Raw genomic sequence first — 19,922 nt, forward strand, 5'->3', positions numbered from 1 at the left:
ACCTTGTTACTGTAAAACCTGTGCTTAAACGCAGCTGGTTAGAAACATGATATTGTGCATATTTGAAGGGACTTTTATTTTTGGTCCGAGCATTTGGGCAGATGTTGCAACGAGAAGACAAGCTGTGGTGGGAGAGTTGACCAGTTTTTCCTATTCGTGCGTGTTTTTCGAATGTGGAAACGGACTTATTTATTTTGACTCGTTTCAGTTTCCATTTTGGTTGGGCTTCGGACTGAATTTAATTACGTTTGATACAAGGACGCTCCGCTAAGTTTTCCATCAAGAAAAGCAGCAAACCCTCTCTCATTCAACAAGCTGAAACCAGGGAATGTTTGGCATCTTTTGCTTGAAAGTGAGTAAATCGCTCAATTATCAGAACAATTGTTGGCAAAAAAACTGATCCATTACTCGATAATGAAAACAACCATTATTTCCAACACTGGAAAACGCAGATAGTCACTACCAGCTTCTAGCTGCAGCTAACTAACTCCCAAAGCGCAAAAGTGAAATGTAGACAAACGATATTAATGTGTTATTGTTTTCACAATATTTACTAAGGTTTAGTAAGAGTATCATCTTTGACTGACACTTTTTGGACAATAGTTTTTTTTTTTCAGTTAAATAGGGAGCTGTCAGCTCTGGTCAGAAATTGTGGTTGGTTAAAAAGTCCCAAGAAACAGCTGTGCTCTAGGTGGAGCAGGGCCATAGAATAATGAAGGAACTGGCTGCCAATGTGTGACTCACTGAATATTATGCACTCCCCGGAGAGAGGGAGGGAGGGAGGGAGGGAGGGACAGAGGGATAGAGTTGGATAGAAACAAAGAGAGACAAAGAGATGAGAAAGATTTCTGCAGATAAGACACAACTTACTACCTTAAAAACATCCATCAGGAGCAATACTGGTCACAATACTGGGCATAACGCAAAGGATAAAAGAGGGTGAGATTTCTTGATAACTATTGCTAAAAGTTTTGTTCTCAAAAATCAAGCTCAGCAGGGATTGACGTAATAGTGAAGTCTACCTAGCGAGGAGTAAAACGGTTCCTTTCCCTGATGAGGTGCACTGGAAAGTTGTCAAGAAAATATGTGCACTGTGCAATCGCACATTTCCCCAATCGCTGGAAAAAACAAGCACAATTCAACAGAATTGGAAGTCTTGAACAGAGAGTACATGGCTTATGGTTGGCTCTCTTTTTTTAATCCCCAGAGGAACCATTCCTTCCCCAAGTATGAATTACACTGTAGCCATCGCCAGTTTCCATGCAAAACTCATGATGTGTTGTGGAAAGAGATTTTAGATCGCAACATGTTAATTCAGCACTCTTAATATGCATCAAATTAAACATACGAGGAGGAAGGGCAGAGAGAGATAGAGAGATGGGAAATGAGGATGAGTGAGGGGGGTTTCCAGTGGGGGTATTTTGAGAAGCAGCTGTGCATCTGTGTCTCCAAAGGTATGAGTACTGTGTCAGAAGAACACCACACTCCTGTTTCACATGTCCTGGTTCTGCTGGTCCTTCACAAAGTTCGGTTTCCGTTTGTTAAGACTTTCCAGTTTTGACATTAAGGGCTGTACCTGATTTATGTGTGGAGCCTTTTAAGTGAAGAGGTAGAGTGTTTGCAAACTTTGGACTGTACATTTTGTACTTTCTGCATTACAGTGCTATGATGCATTTACGTAAGTAGTTTGTTGCATCCACTGAACTTTGTAGTGTCTGCCAAAACATTAGCAACTATTCAGCCAACAAAAATACCGGGCAAAAAGATGAACCTACTAATTATATAGCAACACAAGTAAAAGTACATCATTGCACACCAGAAGGCTTGTGTTGGTATTCCTCTATTTACTGTATATTGTTAAAAATCAGAGCTCCCTGGCCAATACAAGTCTAGATTATATGATGTATGCGAAGATATTATTTTCCCCATATCCTTAACTTTTGATCACGTTGCATGCTGCTTTGTTTTGAATACAGATGTAGGACCAAAAAAAAAAAAGCTGAGACAAGCTCATGACTGTTGTAGTTTTAAGGGGACAGCTCTCGAGGGGAACCTGTGAAAACTGTCTAGTGGACATTCCTGACATGAGTAAAATTATGTTGGGTTTGTGATTCCTAATATCGGCATCGTGCCAGTATCTCTGAGGTTTTGCCATATTTTAAGACAAACTGAGGTGGGAACACCTCAATTGAGCACTTCATAGACTAAGTAACTGCAATGACTCTTGTGGACAGTTCAAGTTCAAGCACTATGATTATCCCCGTTTCTGGTCATCTTGATACTTTAAATAACTTGTCCACTAACCAAAAAGTTTGCCCTATGTTTACCCAGGTTGTCTGATAAATTAGACAAGAAACAGAGCATGTTTATAATATGGATACCCACACAATCGCTTCAGCAGGGTCAATCATGTTATCCTTGATGTGAAACAGGTTCTTTTGGAGATCATTTTAAAGTTTTGCTTAAAGCCCAAGTGTGTAACGTTTGTAGTTGTTCATTATCAAAATCTGTGTTGCCCGTTCACAAACTTGTCCTTTTTCATGAATATTGACCACCACCATCAATTCCAAGTATTCCTATTGGCTTGGAATTTTACATTTGCGCTTGCATGAACTGGGGTAGACGCTCCAGAATGATGCGCCATCTTGAAATATGTTAGCCGGTAAGGAACATACAGGCTATACTGCTCCGCCTTTCGCGTTTTCGACTGACAGCTGCTGCTAACGGGTATTGTCGCTTCCACTGTCTATGGTCGCTTCCCGGCCCCGGCAAGTTTGAAGAAGGAAACATGGAGGACCACAAGTATTCAAAATCCAAATTTCAGGAACAGGAGTCTTCTTTTTCACCCAGAAAAAGAAAAAGGATATTGAAAAGAGCAAGAGACCGGCGTCATCAGAACAAAAGGGTGAACATTGGAGCTGCTTTGGACGCTGCAGTCACTTTTCTTTCTCTCTCCTTTCCGTCAGGTGGCGCGCGTGCCCGCTAGTGGTGTGAAGCGCGCGTCCGCGCCACTCTCCGACATGAATCCATGAACTCCAACAACGACGGCTAATAGACGGTCTTTTGTACACCTTCGCTTTTTGAAGCGTGAAGGCTACCGTAGCTGCAATACTGCGTGGCGAGAGAGAGAGTTGATTGCGATACATGATCTCAACTCTACATGGGAGTAATTCTTACACAATGTAGCTTTAAGGGTAGACAGAGTATGTTGATTATGTTGAGTTTTTCCTAAAATGTAAGGAAAAAAAACCTGCAGTTGCTGCAAACACTTAGTTACAGGCATTGATATACTTGACTTACTACCAAACTTGGCAGGGAAAACACCACTGCAAGGAGCAAAAGTCCCTATTGGTGTTTGCTGAAGAACCTGTATGTCTGCATCTGGCCATCATCACGCAGCCTTCTCTTAAACTGGCTAAACTGCCAGAGCTCTGGCATGGTGGCTTCCACTCTGACTACATTTTGAGACCGTTATACAACACTATAGGCCAACTGCAGGATAAAGCAAAGGCAGGAAAACCAAACCATAAACAAACACATAAGTGTGACAGCAAGCTTTGCAGCAGAATGATTGTGGATTGCTGCACCTCAACAAATCTAATCTGGCCTGGATGCCACTGGGAACACTGTCTCCCATTATGCTTGTGTGTTCTTAGGCATACAGTCAAGTTGTAAACACAAATACAAAAAGTTGTATTGCGGAAAAGCTGGGTTTGAAATTAAAGCTAAATCAAGAGATCGAGGACATGACGGCAGTGCATCGTAACAGTCAGCTTCATCTGGTCAATCAAAACACGTCTTAAGTTACATTATTACTCAGCACTGGTCTTAAGCAACAGGAATAAATGGAGCCTTCGCTTGGGCCGTGCAGTGATTTGACATAGCTTGACAGTTGACTCATGTGAGCATGATGTAAGGCACATGCGTAGAGGACAGAGAGAGAAAAAAAGCTGATGATGCCACCATGATGAATTGTTTATGGTTCTCTTTGGAGCAGTCATGGAAAGTAAGTTATAGGTACTTCAGTATTTTTTCAGTAGTTTCTGCTACTTCATACTTCTACTCCACTACATTTCAGAGGGAAATATTGTAGTTTTACTCCACTACAATTATTTGACAGCTAGTCACTAGTTACATTACAAATTCAGATTGTAAGTACAAATCATATGATTGTCTTAAAGTGTTGCTTACACAGTAATTAAGCAGTAATGCTAGACCAACAACAAAATATATAACTTTACAACAATCTGAAACCAAGCCATCTTGAATAATAAGTACTTTTCCTTTTGACACTTAAAAGTAAATTTCACTGATAATGCTTGTGTACTTTTACTTACTTTTGAAGACAGGACTTAGTAATAGAGTATTTCTATATTATGGTACTTAATGCTACTTTGGTTTACTTGCTGCCACAAACCTTGTCACTGCTTTTGAGGGGTTTGACTTTTGTATCATCTAGCATTATGAACAAGGATCCAGATAGTTCTTACCTCTTAAGCTAAATGACATGACAGGGACACATCCATATACTTATATGCATTGCTATTGAGATGTAAACACGTGTCAATTATATGGTGAGACAGTTCTTTTGTGCTTTTGTAACAGCAACACGGCCCTGTACTGCTACCCAGTGCTAGCCTCGTTAGCTCACTAGTCACTGGGTCAAGTGCCATGACAGCAATTCCTCTGGCACCTACACCATTGCTGACAGGCTAAACCGAAATAAGAATCATGTTTTGTTATCAAAGTCTTTTGAAACACGGGTGGCTGGGGTAGCTAAGACCTCATAAAGCTACACAAGTAGCTTTCCAGCTAACCTGTGCAGGCCCGGAGAGAAGCTAACGTCGGTACATGCTGATAGCATACTGGCTAACCAAATATGCCCTGCCTTTAGGCAGTACTTTAGGGTGTCATTAGCTTAAAGAAAAACAGCTTAATTGTTATTTTAGCCCATCTTTTAATTGTACCCCTGCTCTCTGTCTCTCCAACAGTTAAGAATTATTTGCTATGCCACTAGATCATGTCTTAACGCAAAAGTCTTCCCTAATCAGGATTCATTTCTGTATTTTGCTGCATGGGGCCCCAGAGTTTATCTCACACTCCCAAAAACAGCCAGAAACTACAATTACCACTCAAATCTCTACACTGTTGTGGTTGTGATATGCACATTTAAGGAGGAAGACTGTCACATGGACCTGTTTGACAACTAACGGTAAACCAGATGACCGTATGGTTTTTATTTGGACATTTCTGCCTTTAATAAATGGTGGATGGTTGAAAGGTGACAGGAAACGAGGGGGAGAGAAGCTAACGTCAATGCATGCTGATAGCACACGGGCTAACCAAATATGTCCTGCCTACCATTTCCAGCTGCAGGAGAAAGTCCCGGCGAGTCTCCCAGCTGTCAAACTACCTCGGATGGCGGTGCAACAAAAATCTGAAACACCTGTAACAACAGGCCATCCAGTATCTGTGGCCACCTGGGTCTTCTTACCTATGGTGGAGATGAAGGTTGTGTTGAAGGCGTCGTCAGAGAAGCGGAACAGCACACAGGTCTTCCCCACGCCCGAGTCTCCGATCAGAAGCAGCTTGAACAGCAAGTCGTACGTCTTCTTCGCCATTGAAAAACAGCTTGTGTTAACCCAGACAAGATACAAAAAAACCGGATAGCCTAGCACGCCTATGTGAAGTCTTAAGCCAGCTTCTTAGCCAACCTTCCCCGCTTCTCTTGACTGTGAACTGTTAACAATCTGGGATTTGTTGATTAGCTTGGCAAGCTAGTTTGGCTAAATACCACCTAAATAACGTGCCCGAGAAGTTATATTTCCCAAGCCCGAATGTTTTCCCCCTTACAGCATGAGAACACAAAGCAAAATAGGATCTCCTCCCGTGTGATTCCTCTTTTCCACTCTTTCTTTTCTCCCACACAGTCGGGACAAAATGGCTCCTCTCTCTCTCTCTCTCTACCCCGACACTCACTCTTTCTTCAAACTAACGGCGAGCTAATTCAAATTCTCAGCACACCCCGTCATTCCAGAGCCCTGTCACAAGCTCGACCGAGAAGAATTGGAAAGAAATCTCAACATTAAAGTCTGTTCAATTTGCTGTCTGTTCGGAGTTATTTCACTTTTCTTCTGGAGAGATTACAACCGAAATATAGACGACCGCCGTCGCCTTCGAATGGGAGCCACCACGGCGACACCCTAGGCCCACAGACACGCCTTTTTCCCGCCCCTTCTGTCAAAATACACACCTCCGATTGGTCGACGACGCTGTCATTTTATTAAGCACTCTAATGTGATTGGCTATCCTTGCAAATATCAAAAAGTAAACTTGGTACTTTAAGTATCTTATATTTTGATGCTCATACTTTTGTGCTTTTACTTAAGTAACATTTTAAATTTACTTTAACTAACAGAGTTTCTACACTGTGGTATTGCTACTGTTACTTAACTTAAAGATCTGATTTCAATGCAGAAAGCAGACACGCATTTCTCCCGCCCCTTCTGTCAAAATCCACACCTCCAATTGGTCGACGCAGCTGTCATTTTATTAAGCACGTTAATGTGATTGGCTATTCTTGCACACATCGAAAGGTAAAAGGGCGTATCTTAGATTGACAGAAAGGGCAAATGTTTACTGCGTAAGTACTCGGACATTTAGGCTCAAAGCTCCAATTACTTCCCTGAATGAAACGTATCTAATGAGCCAATATGGCGGCCGGTTTCTTGCGGATCTTTCTTAGCCGGGGTGTGTTTCAGTTTTCATGGCAAGCTGGCATTTTATGCGGTGACTATCCTAAGCTGTGAGTCAGGCAAAGTGATGTCATATAAGTATTTTCTGTGCTAGTTCCGGGCGTTTCCCACATACTCTGCCCTTGTGAACTGTGAGGACATTTATCCTCTAAAGTCTTTTAATACACACGTCTAAACACCGAGAGTATCTGCATGTACACAACATTAATGTGGGCAGACTGTGTGTGTGTGTGTGTGTGTGTGTGTGTGTGTGTGTGTGTGTGTGTGTGTGTGTGTGTGTGTGTGTGTGTGAGAGACTTTTTCCTTCTTCCGCCTGTCAGAGTAGTTTGACTCTCAGACACTCCTTAGGAATGTTGAGTATGCCCTTCTCTCTACTGCCGAGTACGGACTTGCCACACAGTAAGGAAGAAAGATATAGAGAATGAATGATTTAAAGAAACCTAAAGCCTAAAACAGATGTTACAGAGGTTAAAAAAATGTGATACAGAGCAGAAGTGTTCATGTGAGCTCACAGATTTTCTTTATAGGCCTACTTTAAGGTGTTATTAATGAAGAACAGCTTAATTGTTATTTTAGCCCACATTTTAAGTGTGCTGCTCTCTGTCTCTCCAACAGTTAATAAATCTTTGTTATGCCAATAAATCATGTCTTAACACAAATATCCTCCCTAATCAGGATGCATGCCTGTATTTTGCTGCATGGGGCCCCAGGGCTCATCTCACACTCCCCCAAACAGCCAGAAAGTAATGTTACCACTCAGATATCTACACTGTTCTGGCTGTGATATGGTTAACATGGCTTAACATGAATCTGTTTGACTAAACCAGATGACCTTATGGTATTTATTTGGACATTTTTGCTTTAATCAATGGTGGACGGTTGAAAGGTGACAGAAAATGAGGGAGAGAGAGAGAGAGAGGGGATAACACATACAGTAGCTGGGTAACTGAGCAACAGTTCAGTTCAGTGCATGCATGTTGATCACTCGACCAGCAGTATGTCCCAACCGTTTTATTGTTTAGCTTGAAAAAAAAAAGAAAAAAGAAGTTGCTTTACTTAACAATCAAAATCAATTTTTATTCTTTAATAGAGCTAAAACAAGTCTCGATCAATCGACATGTCGATCGATTGTTTAAATCATTTTTCAAGCAAAAAATGCTTAGCATTCCCTCGTTCAAGCTACAAATCTTATGGTCAGTTTCAAAAATAGATAGTCTTTATTGTCGCCAAAGGAAAATTCATTTTGCACAGGTGGTATAGTATACCAAACTCACAGACAATATAAAAACAAATACAATCCATTGTTACATATTAAACTACCAAAAGTCTATATGAAGTAGCCTAAGTTAAAATTATCCTCACCATGACCAACACCAATATCAAAGTAGCCTACCACTAACATGTTAATAGGCTACCAATAATAATGATCCAACATAAGCCTATAACAGACCGTCACTCTGCATTGTGAGTACTCTTAATTTAGCTACTTTTGTGCTTGCCTGGCACCTCTCCAGCTACAGTCCAAGTATGGAGCGTGGAGTGATCGCTGGATAGGTGCCAGTTCAAATCCTGGGCACTGCCAAGGTGCCCTTGAGCAAGGCAAACCCCCAACTGCTCGGGGCGCCTATCCATGGGCAGCACAGCCCCCTCACTCTGATATCTCTTCATTTGTGCATGTAGATTATAGGTCCTGTGCGTGTGTGTGTGTATTTCGGGCCTGTGTGTAATGTTAACTAACAATTGAGTGAAAAAAATGTAATTTATCAAGTTCTTTTTCTTCTTCTTCCTTAAGTACATTTTGTTGCTGATACTTCTGTACTTATAGCCTACTTTTTCTTTATGCGGGGCTTTAACTTGTAATAGTAGGCTATTTTTATACAGTGGTACACGAAAACATACATTGACGACTATAAAACATCGCTGCAAGAAGCTCACAGGACAACAGAAATAGTTTCCAGGGGACATTAAAAAGTGATGCACACGGTTGATTATGAAAAGTCGGCTAATACGTCCATGCTATCAGTCAATGGTGTTGAAAAATGACTTAAAGTTTAAGTTCTTTTGTGGCTTATTTCAACATTGTGATCGCATGATTCAGATTATAGATAACTGCTGTTAACCTAGCTAGTGTACGTTAACCTTAACTTGATCAAAGTTCCCTACTTCTTATATACTGTCTGTGCTACTGTCTCAGTCTGGGGAACTTAACCTGTCTTTGTGTGGCGCCCCCTGGTGGCCACAGGTCATAGGAACAACATAACTATCTTCATTATGACCACCAATGGCAAGTTGTTTATTATTCAAGTTGTGAACAGACTGTGTGCCAGTTATTTCACATTGAACACAAGCTTTTATCAGTATGGAAACTTTATGTATTATCGTGTATGTTTGCACTACCCAGGAAGTTGCAAAGCTGACTAGTAACTGATTACCAAAGGTTAATGTGTCCATAATGAAATTTCTTCCGTTAATAAATACCCGTATGCACGTCCTTTTTTCCCTGTAACATGGGTACTTGCATCTAAGATAATGTAATACCTTCAATTAATATTTTATTTTAAAGTTTCTAAACAAGCTGACATATCAACATTTCTGGTGATCTTATTCAGATGTGATTAGTGTGATGAATAGTAGTTGTGTGGAACCAAAGTATCAGCAAAAGGGAGAACAGAGTAGGCCAATTCTGCTTAATCTTCTATGATGAAATGTATAAACAATTGTTTGAATTTTGTGTACATTAATTTATACACACAAAATATCAAAACAGTGCTCATATAATTGATATTTAGTGTTATTTAAACTTTTGACCTTTCTGACAAAATCCAGGATGAAACTAATTCTGAAAACTGATCTTGTTTTCATAACTTGTTTTGATAAACGATTTATCATTTATCCTCAATTTTTAAATAAAAATACAAAACATCCCCCAGTTTCATCTTTTCAGTTGTGAATATGTGGACATTTTCTTTGTCCAATGTGATTATTTTTGGGTTTTGGACTGTTGGTTGGACAAAACAAGACATTTACAGATGTCATCTTGGGCTTCTGTAATTTCACGGCAGATGAATTGATAATGAAAATACTTGTTAGTTGCAGCCCTAATCTGAATCACCAGCCCAGTAGTTTGTTATACTAATAACAATACAGCAAGGTCCGTGTGCATGTAAAACATGTTTTGTTCTTTATATTCTTTATTCATCACTCTCTTCCCTGTACCCAACCTCTCGGAGCAACAATGTACACAAAAATAAAATTCTCTCTTACAATGAAAACACAAAACCAGTGCAGAATGCCAGTGGTCACCATTAAGTCCAGAACTACATTCAGAGATCTCTTCCTAAACACAAAGAAAACATACAGTGGGTTACAAAATCAGCATATGTAATGGAGAGCAGTTCTCTCCACAGTCGGTCCATCAATCCAGCTTTTCTTTCTTCAAATCAGTACAGAAACACGTGACAGTATGCTGTGGTGATTCTTAAAGACAGGAAATAAGACAATTACTTTGTAGGAGCTGGATTTTAAGCCTCTCAGATCCTCAAACACAACGTAGAGTACTGTAGGATGAAGTAGTTAGGTGCCTAAAAGCAAGGCATTTCTGGTTGATAGTGTAATAATACCACAAAAACTAATTTCATGGTCTTGTGATCTTTGTTTTTCTAAACGTGGGTTATTGCAAATAAAAAGTCAAAACCCACCTATTTAGTGCTTTGGTTGAGAGACAAGCAAAAATAATGAGATCTAATCAGAGTGTTTGTATGTATTTTGGGTGAATGAGACAAAAGCACACATTATATCAACAGAAGGCAGCAGCAGTAGACAGTGACGAGGGCCTGCCCTAAGGAAAAAAAAAAAATCAAAAATCAGCTGACAGGGAAGAGAAAAATATTTACATCAACTGTATACAACTTAATTTATAAATACATTTTAAGTATAAATTAGAAAAATAAAACAAACACCTACTGTAGTTCAATCAGCTACTGCTACTCTCATTTTTAAAATGCCAGTCTGATCATTAATCCTCTTTATATTTGGTGAAAGATAAAAAAAAAAAATCAAAAAGGCACAGCAATGAATAATTAGAGCAATTTATCCCTGCAAATTTCTATGAGTCACAACACTAAATCCCCATTGCAACAGACATTAAAATATAAATTAAGACACTTTTTTTTAACCAATAAATGTAAATTCCAACAACAAACATTCCCACACTCAAACAGCATCTACACTAGCATCACCAGTTACAATTTTCTTAAATAAATTAAGGCTTTAGGGGGAGTTTGCGATGTCATCAAAAAAAGAGCACCCTGATTTTATTTCTGCTTTCTGTTACTCAGGCAGCAAAACATCGTACAGTGTACCTTTCACACATAAAAGCAACATTTTGGGAAAACATGCTTATTTGCCGAGAGTAAGATAGGGAGATCAATACCACTGTCATGTCTGTACGGTAAATATGAAGCTGGTTATCTTAGCTTAGCATAAAGACTGGAAACAGGGGGAAACAACTTGCCCAGCTCTGCCTCTGACTCGCTGCAGCTTTATATTTACCGTACAAACATGAGAGTGGTATCGATCCAACTCTTGGCAAGAAAGCAAATAAACATGTTACCCAGAATGCCTAACTATTCCTTTAATTTGTAGTGTGCACTTATAGTCTCGATATCAAAGCCTGTTAATGTGCTGCAGAGTATTCTGACTTCTCCTACAAACATACTTTCCTATGTTCAAGGGTTTAAATGATGTACCGTTGCATTCCTCCTTCTCTCACACACAAACGGCCTCTATAAATGTAATCGCTATGTACACGGAGCTCAGCTGGCCTCAAACGCTACACGTAGACCAAGTCGCGGCCCTGAGCCGCTGAGCTCCCGGCTGCCTCCTGCACCGGGCCCTCTGAGTCCGCCTCGTCCTCGTTGTAACCCTCATACTCGATGGGTTTGGGGCAGCTGTACGGGTGGCCGTTGTCGTCGAAGAAGCGGCGGAAGGTGAACTCGTAGAAGGCGTGTTCGGGATGTTTGCCATTGCGGAACCAGCCGTTGAGGGTGTCGTTGAGGTCGTCCTCGCCGCCGCTGTCGCTGCTCCACATTTTATCCGGGTCCACGGGGTCAAAGTTGGAGGTGTCTGTGGAGTGAGCGATGGTGGGGACGTACGGCGCCATCTGCTGCCGCAGGTCGCTGGAGAAGTCGATGGTCTTGAAGAAAGGATGAGCTTTGATTTCATCGGTACCGTTCTTGCCGAGGCGGTCCTCGGGGCTGCGGCACAATTTCACTATGAGGTCCGACGCCTCGGGGCTGAGCTTGGCTGGCGGAGGAATGTGCAGCATGCTCTTCCAGTTTATCACCTGGTGTTCAACAGTGGAGACAGCAATAATAAACAATACAGTCTGGGTGCATTACATTCCACTGCAGGTGCTTCACATACCTTCATTTGTGTCTCCAGGGGTGTGGTCGCTAGGAAGGGAGGCTGTCCAACAACCATTTCATACAGGATGACACCAACACTCCACCAATCACAGAGCTGGGTGTATCCTGGAGGAGATACATATTTTTATCAACCACACTGCAATAACATCTCTCAGCAGGGTTTTAAAGTTTCCAGTCAATTTTGTTAAGGAGTGTGCTTTCACGTTTTAGTCACACAAAATTATACAAAAAAAAAAAAAAAAAAAAAGTAGTAAATTCCACAGTACACCCTCTAACTGTGGTTAGAGCTGCAAAGATTAATCGATTGATCTATTAGTTGTCAACTATTCAAATAATCGCCAACTACTTTTCATAATCGATTTGAACAATAAAAAGAAATTAAAGAAATTCTCTGATTCCAGCATCTTAAATGTGAATATTTTCTAGTTTCTTCACGCCTCTGTGACAGTAAACTGAATATCTTTGCGTTGTGGACAAAACAGGACATTTGAGGACGTCATCTTGGGCTTCGGGAAACACTAAACGACATTTTTCACAATTTTCTGATATTTTATAGTAGCCTAGAAATCTAGACGCACCCCAGCGGCAGCAAATGTAGTTTGCAGCCAGGGTCGTCTAGCAACTCTCCGTTGGTTTGCGAGCTGGAAAAAACAAACTCTAGTCGGGCCAATCACATCGTGTATAGAGTCGGTGGGCGGGCTTAACATAATGACGGCAGAGCTGCAACAGTTCCGCGTGAATTCCCTGCTACTTGAAAACAAAGAAGATGGCTGCTGCTGCTGCTGGCGAACAGCGGTCTTTGGAATCTGGAAGACTTAAGGAGTTAAGCACTGAAGTCATTCTTAAAAAAGGAAGATGTGTTCGGAGTTTTGCCGACCGCAAACGGCAAAAGATTAATCTATCAACTAGCGCTGCTCTGGTTGGTTGTAGCGCTATCCTATTGCGTGCAGAGAGAATTTGAAAGACAACCGTTTATCCCGCCCCTCGGATCGAGCCCTGCCAATGGTGAGTTCCCAGACCCAACATCTTGATGTGGGTCTGGCTTGTCAGGCTAATTTTATAGACCAAACAACTAATAGATTAATCGAGAAAATAATTGGTAGTTGCAGCCCTAGCTGTGAGCCACTGTACCTGTTCGCAGCAGCACTTCTGGTGCTATATAGTTAGGCGTCCCCACCAATGAATGTGCCAAACAGCGCTGGTGCTGCCGGGCCTTTCTCCTCTCCAGAGGCTTCAGACGGTCTGTACAGCGGCAGTTGGTCGGGTCTTCCCATTCCTTACTGAAGTCCATGCTGTCCTGCCTCACATGGTCACCTGGACACAAAGAACAACGCTTAATTATCTCATTATACTGATCAACAGTGTGTTTTTTTGACAGATTGAATAAAAATAGCAGGTGTTATTTAGCAGGTATACATTTAAAAATACCAGGTTTAAACAATTTGATATGGTCGAGGCGGAGCTCCAAATTAGATAACACAGGACAGTTTTTCTGTTATAAGGAGAAATCCAGATCATTATACTGCTGAATATGGCATTATAGCTGATATCATTTTATTTCCAGCAAAATCTCCCCAAACAAGTTGTTGGTTGTTAGTCTTCTATGGTGGGAAATTTAATATTTTTTGAACCTTTAGGACAAAACAAGTAATTCGAAGACATCAACTTGGGCTCTGGGAAATTGTGATGTACATGTTTTAACCTTTTTCTGACATTTTATACCATTATAATGAAAATAATTGTTAGTAGCAGCCATGTTGTAATTTTATTTTTTAACCTAATGAAAATAATGTTGTTGAAATGCTGAATTCACCACATGAGCCATTATACTACAGGTAGTACTTTAATCCAGGCCTTTTTTGTAGATTGGTGGGTGAATTTAACATTTTGTATGAACTGTTCAGATATTAAAAAAGTGATACCCACCACTCTGGTAATACTTGGAGTCATGTGTCCAGCGGAAGCCAGTGCAAAGGCCAAAGTCAGTGAGTTTTATGTGTCCGTCTCGGTCTATAAGGATGTTATCAGGCTTGATGTCTCGGTGGATGAAGCCCATCTTGTGGACACTCTCCACAGCACACGTGAGCTCTGCGATGTAGAACTGGGCCAGCTCTTCTTTGAAGATGCCGAGCCGGATGAGAAGGCTCATCATGTCCCCTCCAGGAATGTACTCCATGACAAAGTACAGGTTGTCCCTGTCTTGGAAAGAGTAGTAAAGACGCACCACCCACTCGTTGTCTGCCTCAGCCAGGATGTCTCTCTCAGCCTTGACGTGGGCCACCTGGTTTCTCAGCAGCACGTCCTTCTTACGAAGCGTTTTCATGGCGTACAGCGCTCCTGTGTCCTCTTTTCTGGCCAAGCACACCTCACCGAATGCTCCGATGCCGAGGGTCTTGATTCGTTTGAACATGGCTTTATCCATCTTGGCTCGCTTTAGCCGGATGTAGTTGGACTCTTTCTGGCAGAGCATCATACGCATCTGCTCCTGAGCTTCTGAAGACAAACCCACCTGAGCACAGGACAGAGTCAACAGTGATTTAATGACCCACACCATCTCAAAATTGCAAATGTTGCATAAAAACACACATGTAGTCATGGTTAGATAGCTGGAAACACTAAAAGGAAACCAGTGCAAAATTCAAATTAAAATATTTTTTTAGTGCAAATGTACTGTATTTTCCACATGTTAATTATCACTTTAGTGCAAAACAAAAAATACACAAGCTGTGACATGATGAGTGATATGGAGTACCATGCATTTTCTTTAGCCACTGGGGCCAACATGCTGCATGTAGCACATTTAAAATACCAAGACCAGTCTCTCAACAACAGCTTACTTGAATAACTGATGTGTGTGGACTATTCTGTGTCACAGGACAGCAGAGATACCTTTACTGTTTTAGATCAGCTGTCAGTGACAGCAAGGAGAGAAAAGAAGAGAAAGAACTGCTAAGAAAAATAGAACAGCATAAAAAACACCCATAATACAGTGATGATAGTAGGAAAAATAGTTTGGAAAGAGTGAAAGGTATTCCTTTAAGATAACAAAACATGAAATAGATTTTATAACTAAAGACAATTCATTAAGAAAATGTAAGATGCGACTAAGTTATTAAATTCTCACCCTTTGCATCTCACTTTCCAACTGCTTCCTCCTTCGAATCCTCTGCTGATGGTTCTTTAGGATATTCTCCACATGTTGCTCCATGAAGAACTTAAAGGCCTGGGGTGAGTACAGTGCGACCCTTCCGGACTCCCCTCTCGGCTCTTCGTCTTTCTTGTTGCGGCGGACAGGAACAGGTGATGTTGTGATTTGCTTCTTCTCCTTCTCTGTCGCTGCGGTGCTTTCGGGGCTTTCCGACGTCTTGTCTCGGGAGCTGTCGCCTCCACTGCTCTCCTCTTCAGCGGGCTGGTCTCTGCCTGTGCCGAGCTTATTGGCCCCTGGATCGTAGGCAGGGGGGCCTGTAGCCTGCTGCTGGAGGAGATGCTTAGGGTAGGGCGGAGGGGGGCCCTGGTAGCTGGGAACTTCTGCTACAACAGGGATCTGAGGTACAGGGGCTGGGGGTTCAGGGTAAGCAGGTGCAGCTGGAGGCGGTGGAGGCTGCTGCATCCATGGAGGGTGTGTAGGAGCGACAGCGGTGTGTAACTCAGGTTTCTGGACACGCATGCTTTTGACTGGCTGCAGGATGGGAGCCTGGGTAATGGCAGTGACCGTGGTGGCAGATGGCTGGGAGCTGGATGGGTGGGACGGTCTGCTGTTCAGCTGGTGGTTGTTGAAGGAATTGGAGCGGACCGGCATGTTGTGCTGCCAGGACGGCGACAGATCCTGGTTGCTGCTATTGCCAGAGGAAGACTGGGGATGGTTGGGGTTCAGAGGAGCCTGGGACCAGGACTGAGGAGGACCTATGTTATACATGTCAAGGTTGTGACTGTTCCGGTTAGGAACCATCATGGACTGAGGGATGTTTCCACCATTGACGTAAGAGGGAGAGGATGAAGGTCCTCCTGACTGCATCTGCTGGTCAGTGGGACTGTGACGGCTGCTCTGGTTAACCGGGTATGGGGGAGGAGGCTGTCTGCTACCCCCAGCCATGTAGTCTGGCTGAGGAGAGCCATTCTGAGACCAGTTGGAGGGGAAGGTGAACTTATTCCCCCCAGAACTCTGCATTATGATGGGCTGGTGGCCCACAGGGACTGGGCTGATCCCACGCTGATTCTGAGGTGCTGATGATTGGTAACCATCAGGCCAGGCCCCCTGGGGTACCGGAGAGATGCGGGGCACAAGGTAATCCATGTTGCCAGGGTAGCGTGGGTTGCTGTCCCGGGATGATGCAGGAGGCATGGCACCACGGTTTGGTGGAGGTGTGACACTGCGCACCTGAGGTGGCAGTGGAGGATTGACTCTCTGGCTGTTAGCAAGGTGACCCTGCTGGAAGGCAGGAGGTGGTCCGGGGCTGTCTGAGCGGTACATCATTCCATCCACCATGAGAGGACCGTGTCGAGGCGCCAACGACTCCTTAGAGCCTTTCCAGCTTGGCCTCCTCAGCACAGCCTGCTGGATATGAGCTCCTATGGGCACAAAAAATAGCAAGAATTCAATCATTACTTGTAGCACTGCATCCTCATAGCTAAAATAAATTACACCAACGTCCATCCAAAACTAAAACTAAAATAAACAGGTCTATGTCTGTAGGTCTTTCTATAAAATATGCAAAATTCTCACATATGCATTCACACATAGGAGCGGTGTGCTCTCTCTTGCCCCAGAGCCACGTTTCCAGGACTCAGGTATTAACTTGGTACGTACAATGTTATTACATCTCATCAAAATAATAGCTAAAACTTTGAAGACCAAAGCTGTGTAACATGACTTGTTGTCAGACATAATGCATCAGTATTTTTTTTTAACAAATAAACTAAAAAAATATGGTTGCCAACATACTGTAATGCATGTCTTTCCTCGGATGTACCATTACTGTCATTATGAATGAAAACCAAAACCCTCGTTTTCAACTTCTTCCATTACGTGACGCAGTGACTCATTCTCCGTTTGTCAGCACGTATTGTCATTTCTTTAAGCAAATGTCCCAAATCCTGCAAACAATATCAAGGTTGAATGAACAAGCCTGGATGGAAAATAAAAGAGGAAACCCAGCATTTAGTCCCAGTGGACAGTTACGTACCTGGGGCTTTCAGACCTGTGGTGTTGGGGTTGGCCATCTGTTCCCTCATGGAGTCCTGGTAGCTTACCTTACCTGTGAAGTCTATAACTGCCCCCATACTCCTGCTCTGTTTAAAGGCAAAAAGTACTATTAACATTTAGAGTTTGTGCAATCAACGGATTACAAGATGCAAATGAACTGTAAATACATTTTATGCAGAATGTATTATTTTGTAGAACAGTTCTAGCATCTTTACAGTCTTCAAAAGTAATAAAAATGGACTACGGTGCAAATAATTGTTTTAATTATTGATTAATTTGCTTTTTATTTTCTTGTTAACTCAATTAACTGTTTTGTCTATCAAATGAAAACAGTGAAAACTAAATCACAATTTGCCAAGTCTAACCCTGTTGTCCAACCAACAGTCCAATGAACCCAGAGATATTTAATTTACAATAATGTAACAGACAAAAGCAACAAATGCTCATATTGGAGAAGCTGTAATCAGAATGTGTGGATGTTTTTAAACTTTACAACATTTTTACAGTTACTTGTTACAACTGAAAATACTGCACGACATACTGTCCTTTATACCTGGATTGCATGCACTAGTTTTAAAAAGTGGGAACTGTCAACTGAGAAACTACTTTAGTAGGTCGTCCTTCCACTTTGCATACTTTTCATTTTTCAAATAATTCTCCGGTAAGCAAAGTGCACCGAGTTATTATTCTAGAGTACAGAGTTATATTTAGAATGAAATTTCTCCACAATCCTTCACAAAAACCTGTCTGACAAAACACAAAAACATCTCTTCTTCTCACCTCCTCAAATCCAGTACAGGGGGATTCCAACGACATGTGTTTGTTCACCTCAGGACCGGAAGTACTGGGCTCATTGGCAAAAGGCATCAGGGATTTGCGGATCTCCTGTAAGGCCTTGTGGTAGGGGTTTTTGGGGTTGCTGCATCGCCCCTGTTGCCTTAGGTCCTCAGGAGGCATTTTTCCAGCTCCTCCAATGTCCACTTTAGGTGGGTCCGAGGGTTTGGACAAGTTGCGCAGGCTGTTCCGTATTTCCTGCAGCATGTGCTGGCTGTTGCCGCTGTAGTTGCTGGTGGGGAACGTTTTGGGTCTCATCTGTCTGTATCCTTCGGGTTTCTCCCCTCCTCTCTTCATGTAAGAGCATGTATGATGACGATGAAGGGGATGAAGAGGATGTTGCTCAGTCCAGGGTTGCAGCAAAGGGTAGCAGAGATCTCTGATGTCTGACCTCACATCTGCATGCTGTTGACAGGAATGTACAATGTGAGATGAGCAGTCATCCAGAGCACGTCATGTTACCGAACAGGTTAGGCAAACGAGATGTGTGTACTATAGTAGCAACAAATACTATCAGATAAACATTGACTATGTGAAGATTGTTATGAAGCAGACTGTCAATTTTGGGAGTTCATCTGAACCTAAAGCTGAAAAAAAGTTTACCATTTCACTTTAAGCTAAATTCGTTGTTCAAAGCCTGAAAGTTAGAAAAAACTATTCCTTCATTCTTCTTCACAACTTGTTTTTTTTTTTGTAGATTGTCTTGTTGTGTTGATGCTTATAGTGTATTGTTATTTGGCTTACGTGCAGTTTAGTGTCATAAATTATTTTCCAAAAACTGAGTGTCCCAAATGATGAGGGTCTTATTTGAGACAGGTTAGGGTAGCACAGGTGGTTTAGCAGGTTCATAATTAAGGACATTGTATTGGGAATTTGGGACACTAAACTGCACATATACCTTGTTACTTTTGCTATTTATGCTTATAGTTATATGTTTTGTCTTTTGACATAAAGCTCTTTGAGCTTACGGGTAATTAAAGGTACTTTATAAATACAATTGCTAATTACCATTCACAAAACAAGAGCCCGTCCACTTGCTAGCGTCGTTAGCAGCTCAGGCTAACAGAGCGCTACTTTAACGCTAACGTTAATTCTCTTGCGTCCAGTATTGTAAAATTAAATGCTTAAGTTGTTCTTCACATTCACCTAAATATCCAACACAAAAATATCCATGAGCTGCTAACAGGTGTTTTCACTATTCAATTTGCATAGAATCAAACGGCGCATGAGTTCCTCCGCGGCCTGTGTGTTGAAGGCATCCATTTGCTGCTAACGTTAATTCAACAACAGGTTGCGAACTAGCTGCTAGCTCGGGACACAACAGTCAGTCGTGTCTGACAACTTACCAGTGTCTGTAGCTGCCGCTTTTCTCAACAATTGTCCTATTTTGACCACAAACGGTACTCCTTGACTTTTCACGGCGACAAGGACGTGATTTTAACTTAAAATGTCCTTGTTGTGCCGAGCTGGCTCGTTCCTAGTCGTGTTGAATTCCTGGGATGTCTGAATGACAAGTACAACAGAGTTACAGCAAGCAACAAGTTTGACGATGAAAAAACGCAACTCACTTCCGGATATTGTAGGTTTCACAATAAAAGAAAGAAAGTAACTTCTGGAGTAGTTTCGCATCGCCAGACCTATTTCCACGGTGATAGGATAGGTTTAGGAACTTTCCCATCCCTGCAGACTGACAAATACAAATGA

General features: G+C 41.9%; 2 protein-coding genes across 5 annotated transcripts in view; both read right to left on the bottom strand.

The window, feature by feature from the left end:
• Positions 1-6,202, bottom strand: part of rab10 (RAB10, member RAS oncogene family) — a 19,938-nt gene extending 13,736 nt beyond the window's left edge. Inside the window, exon 1 of the mRNA XM_031322401.2 lies at positions 5,495-6,202. Coding sequence (XP_031178261.1) covers positions 5,495-5,621 — 127 coding nt within the window. The 5' untranslated portion in view covers positions 5,622-6,202. The remainder of the gene's footprint in view (positions 1-5,494) is intronic.
• Positions 6,203-11,290: 5,088 nt separating this feature from the next.
• On the bottom strand, positions 11,291-19,781 carry lats1 (large tumor suppressor kinase 1). 4 transcript variants are annotated; one of them, XM_031322340.2, is made up of 9 exons: positions 19,565-19,781; positions 18,165-18,623; positions 17,895-17,899; positions 17,365-17,468; positions 15,306-16,750; positions 14,108-14,690; positions 13,313-13,495; positions 12,180-12,286; positions 11,291-12,099 (listed from the first exon to the last, which is right to left on the bottom strand). In XM_031322340.2, the coding sequence occupies exons 2-9, from the start codon at positions 18,513-18,515 to the stop codon at positions 11,587-11,589; spliced, it is 3,291 nt and encodes a 1,096-aa protein (XP_031178200.2). In that variant the 5' UTR covers positions 18,516-18,623; positions 19,565-19,781; the 3' UTR covers positions 11,291-11,586. The 4 variants fall into 4 exon arrangements, 3 of the variants coding, with proteins under 3 accessions (XP_031178200.2, XP_035851676.1, XP_035851677.1); XM_035995783.1 differs by lacking the exon at positions 17,895-17,899 and having other exon boundaries at positions 17,365-17,470; XM_035995784.1 differs by lacking the exons at positions 11,291-12,099; positions 12,180-12,286; positions 13,313-13,495 and adding an exon at positions 15,079-15,089 and having other exon boundaries at positions 14,447-14,692.
• Between the last annotated feature and the right edge of the window lie 141 nt (positions 19,782-19,922).

The sequence above is a fragment of the Sander lucioperca genome, chromosome 19, assembly GCF_008315115.2.
Source record: "Sander lucioperca isolate FBNREF2018 chromosome 19, SLUC_FBN_1.2, whole genome shotgun sequence".
NCBI classification, from domain to species: Eukaryota; Metazoa; Chordata; class Actinopteri; order Perciformes; family Percidae; genus Sander; species Sander lucioperca.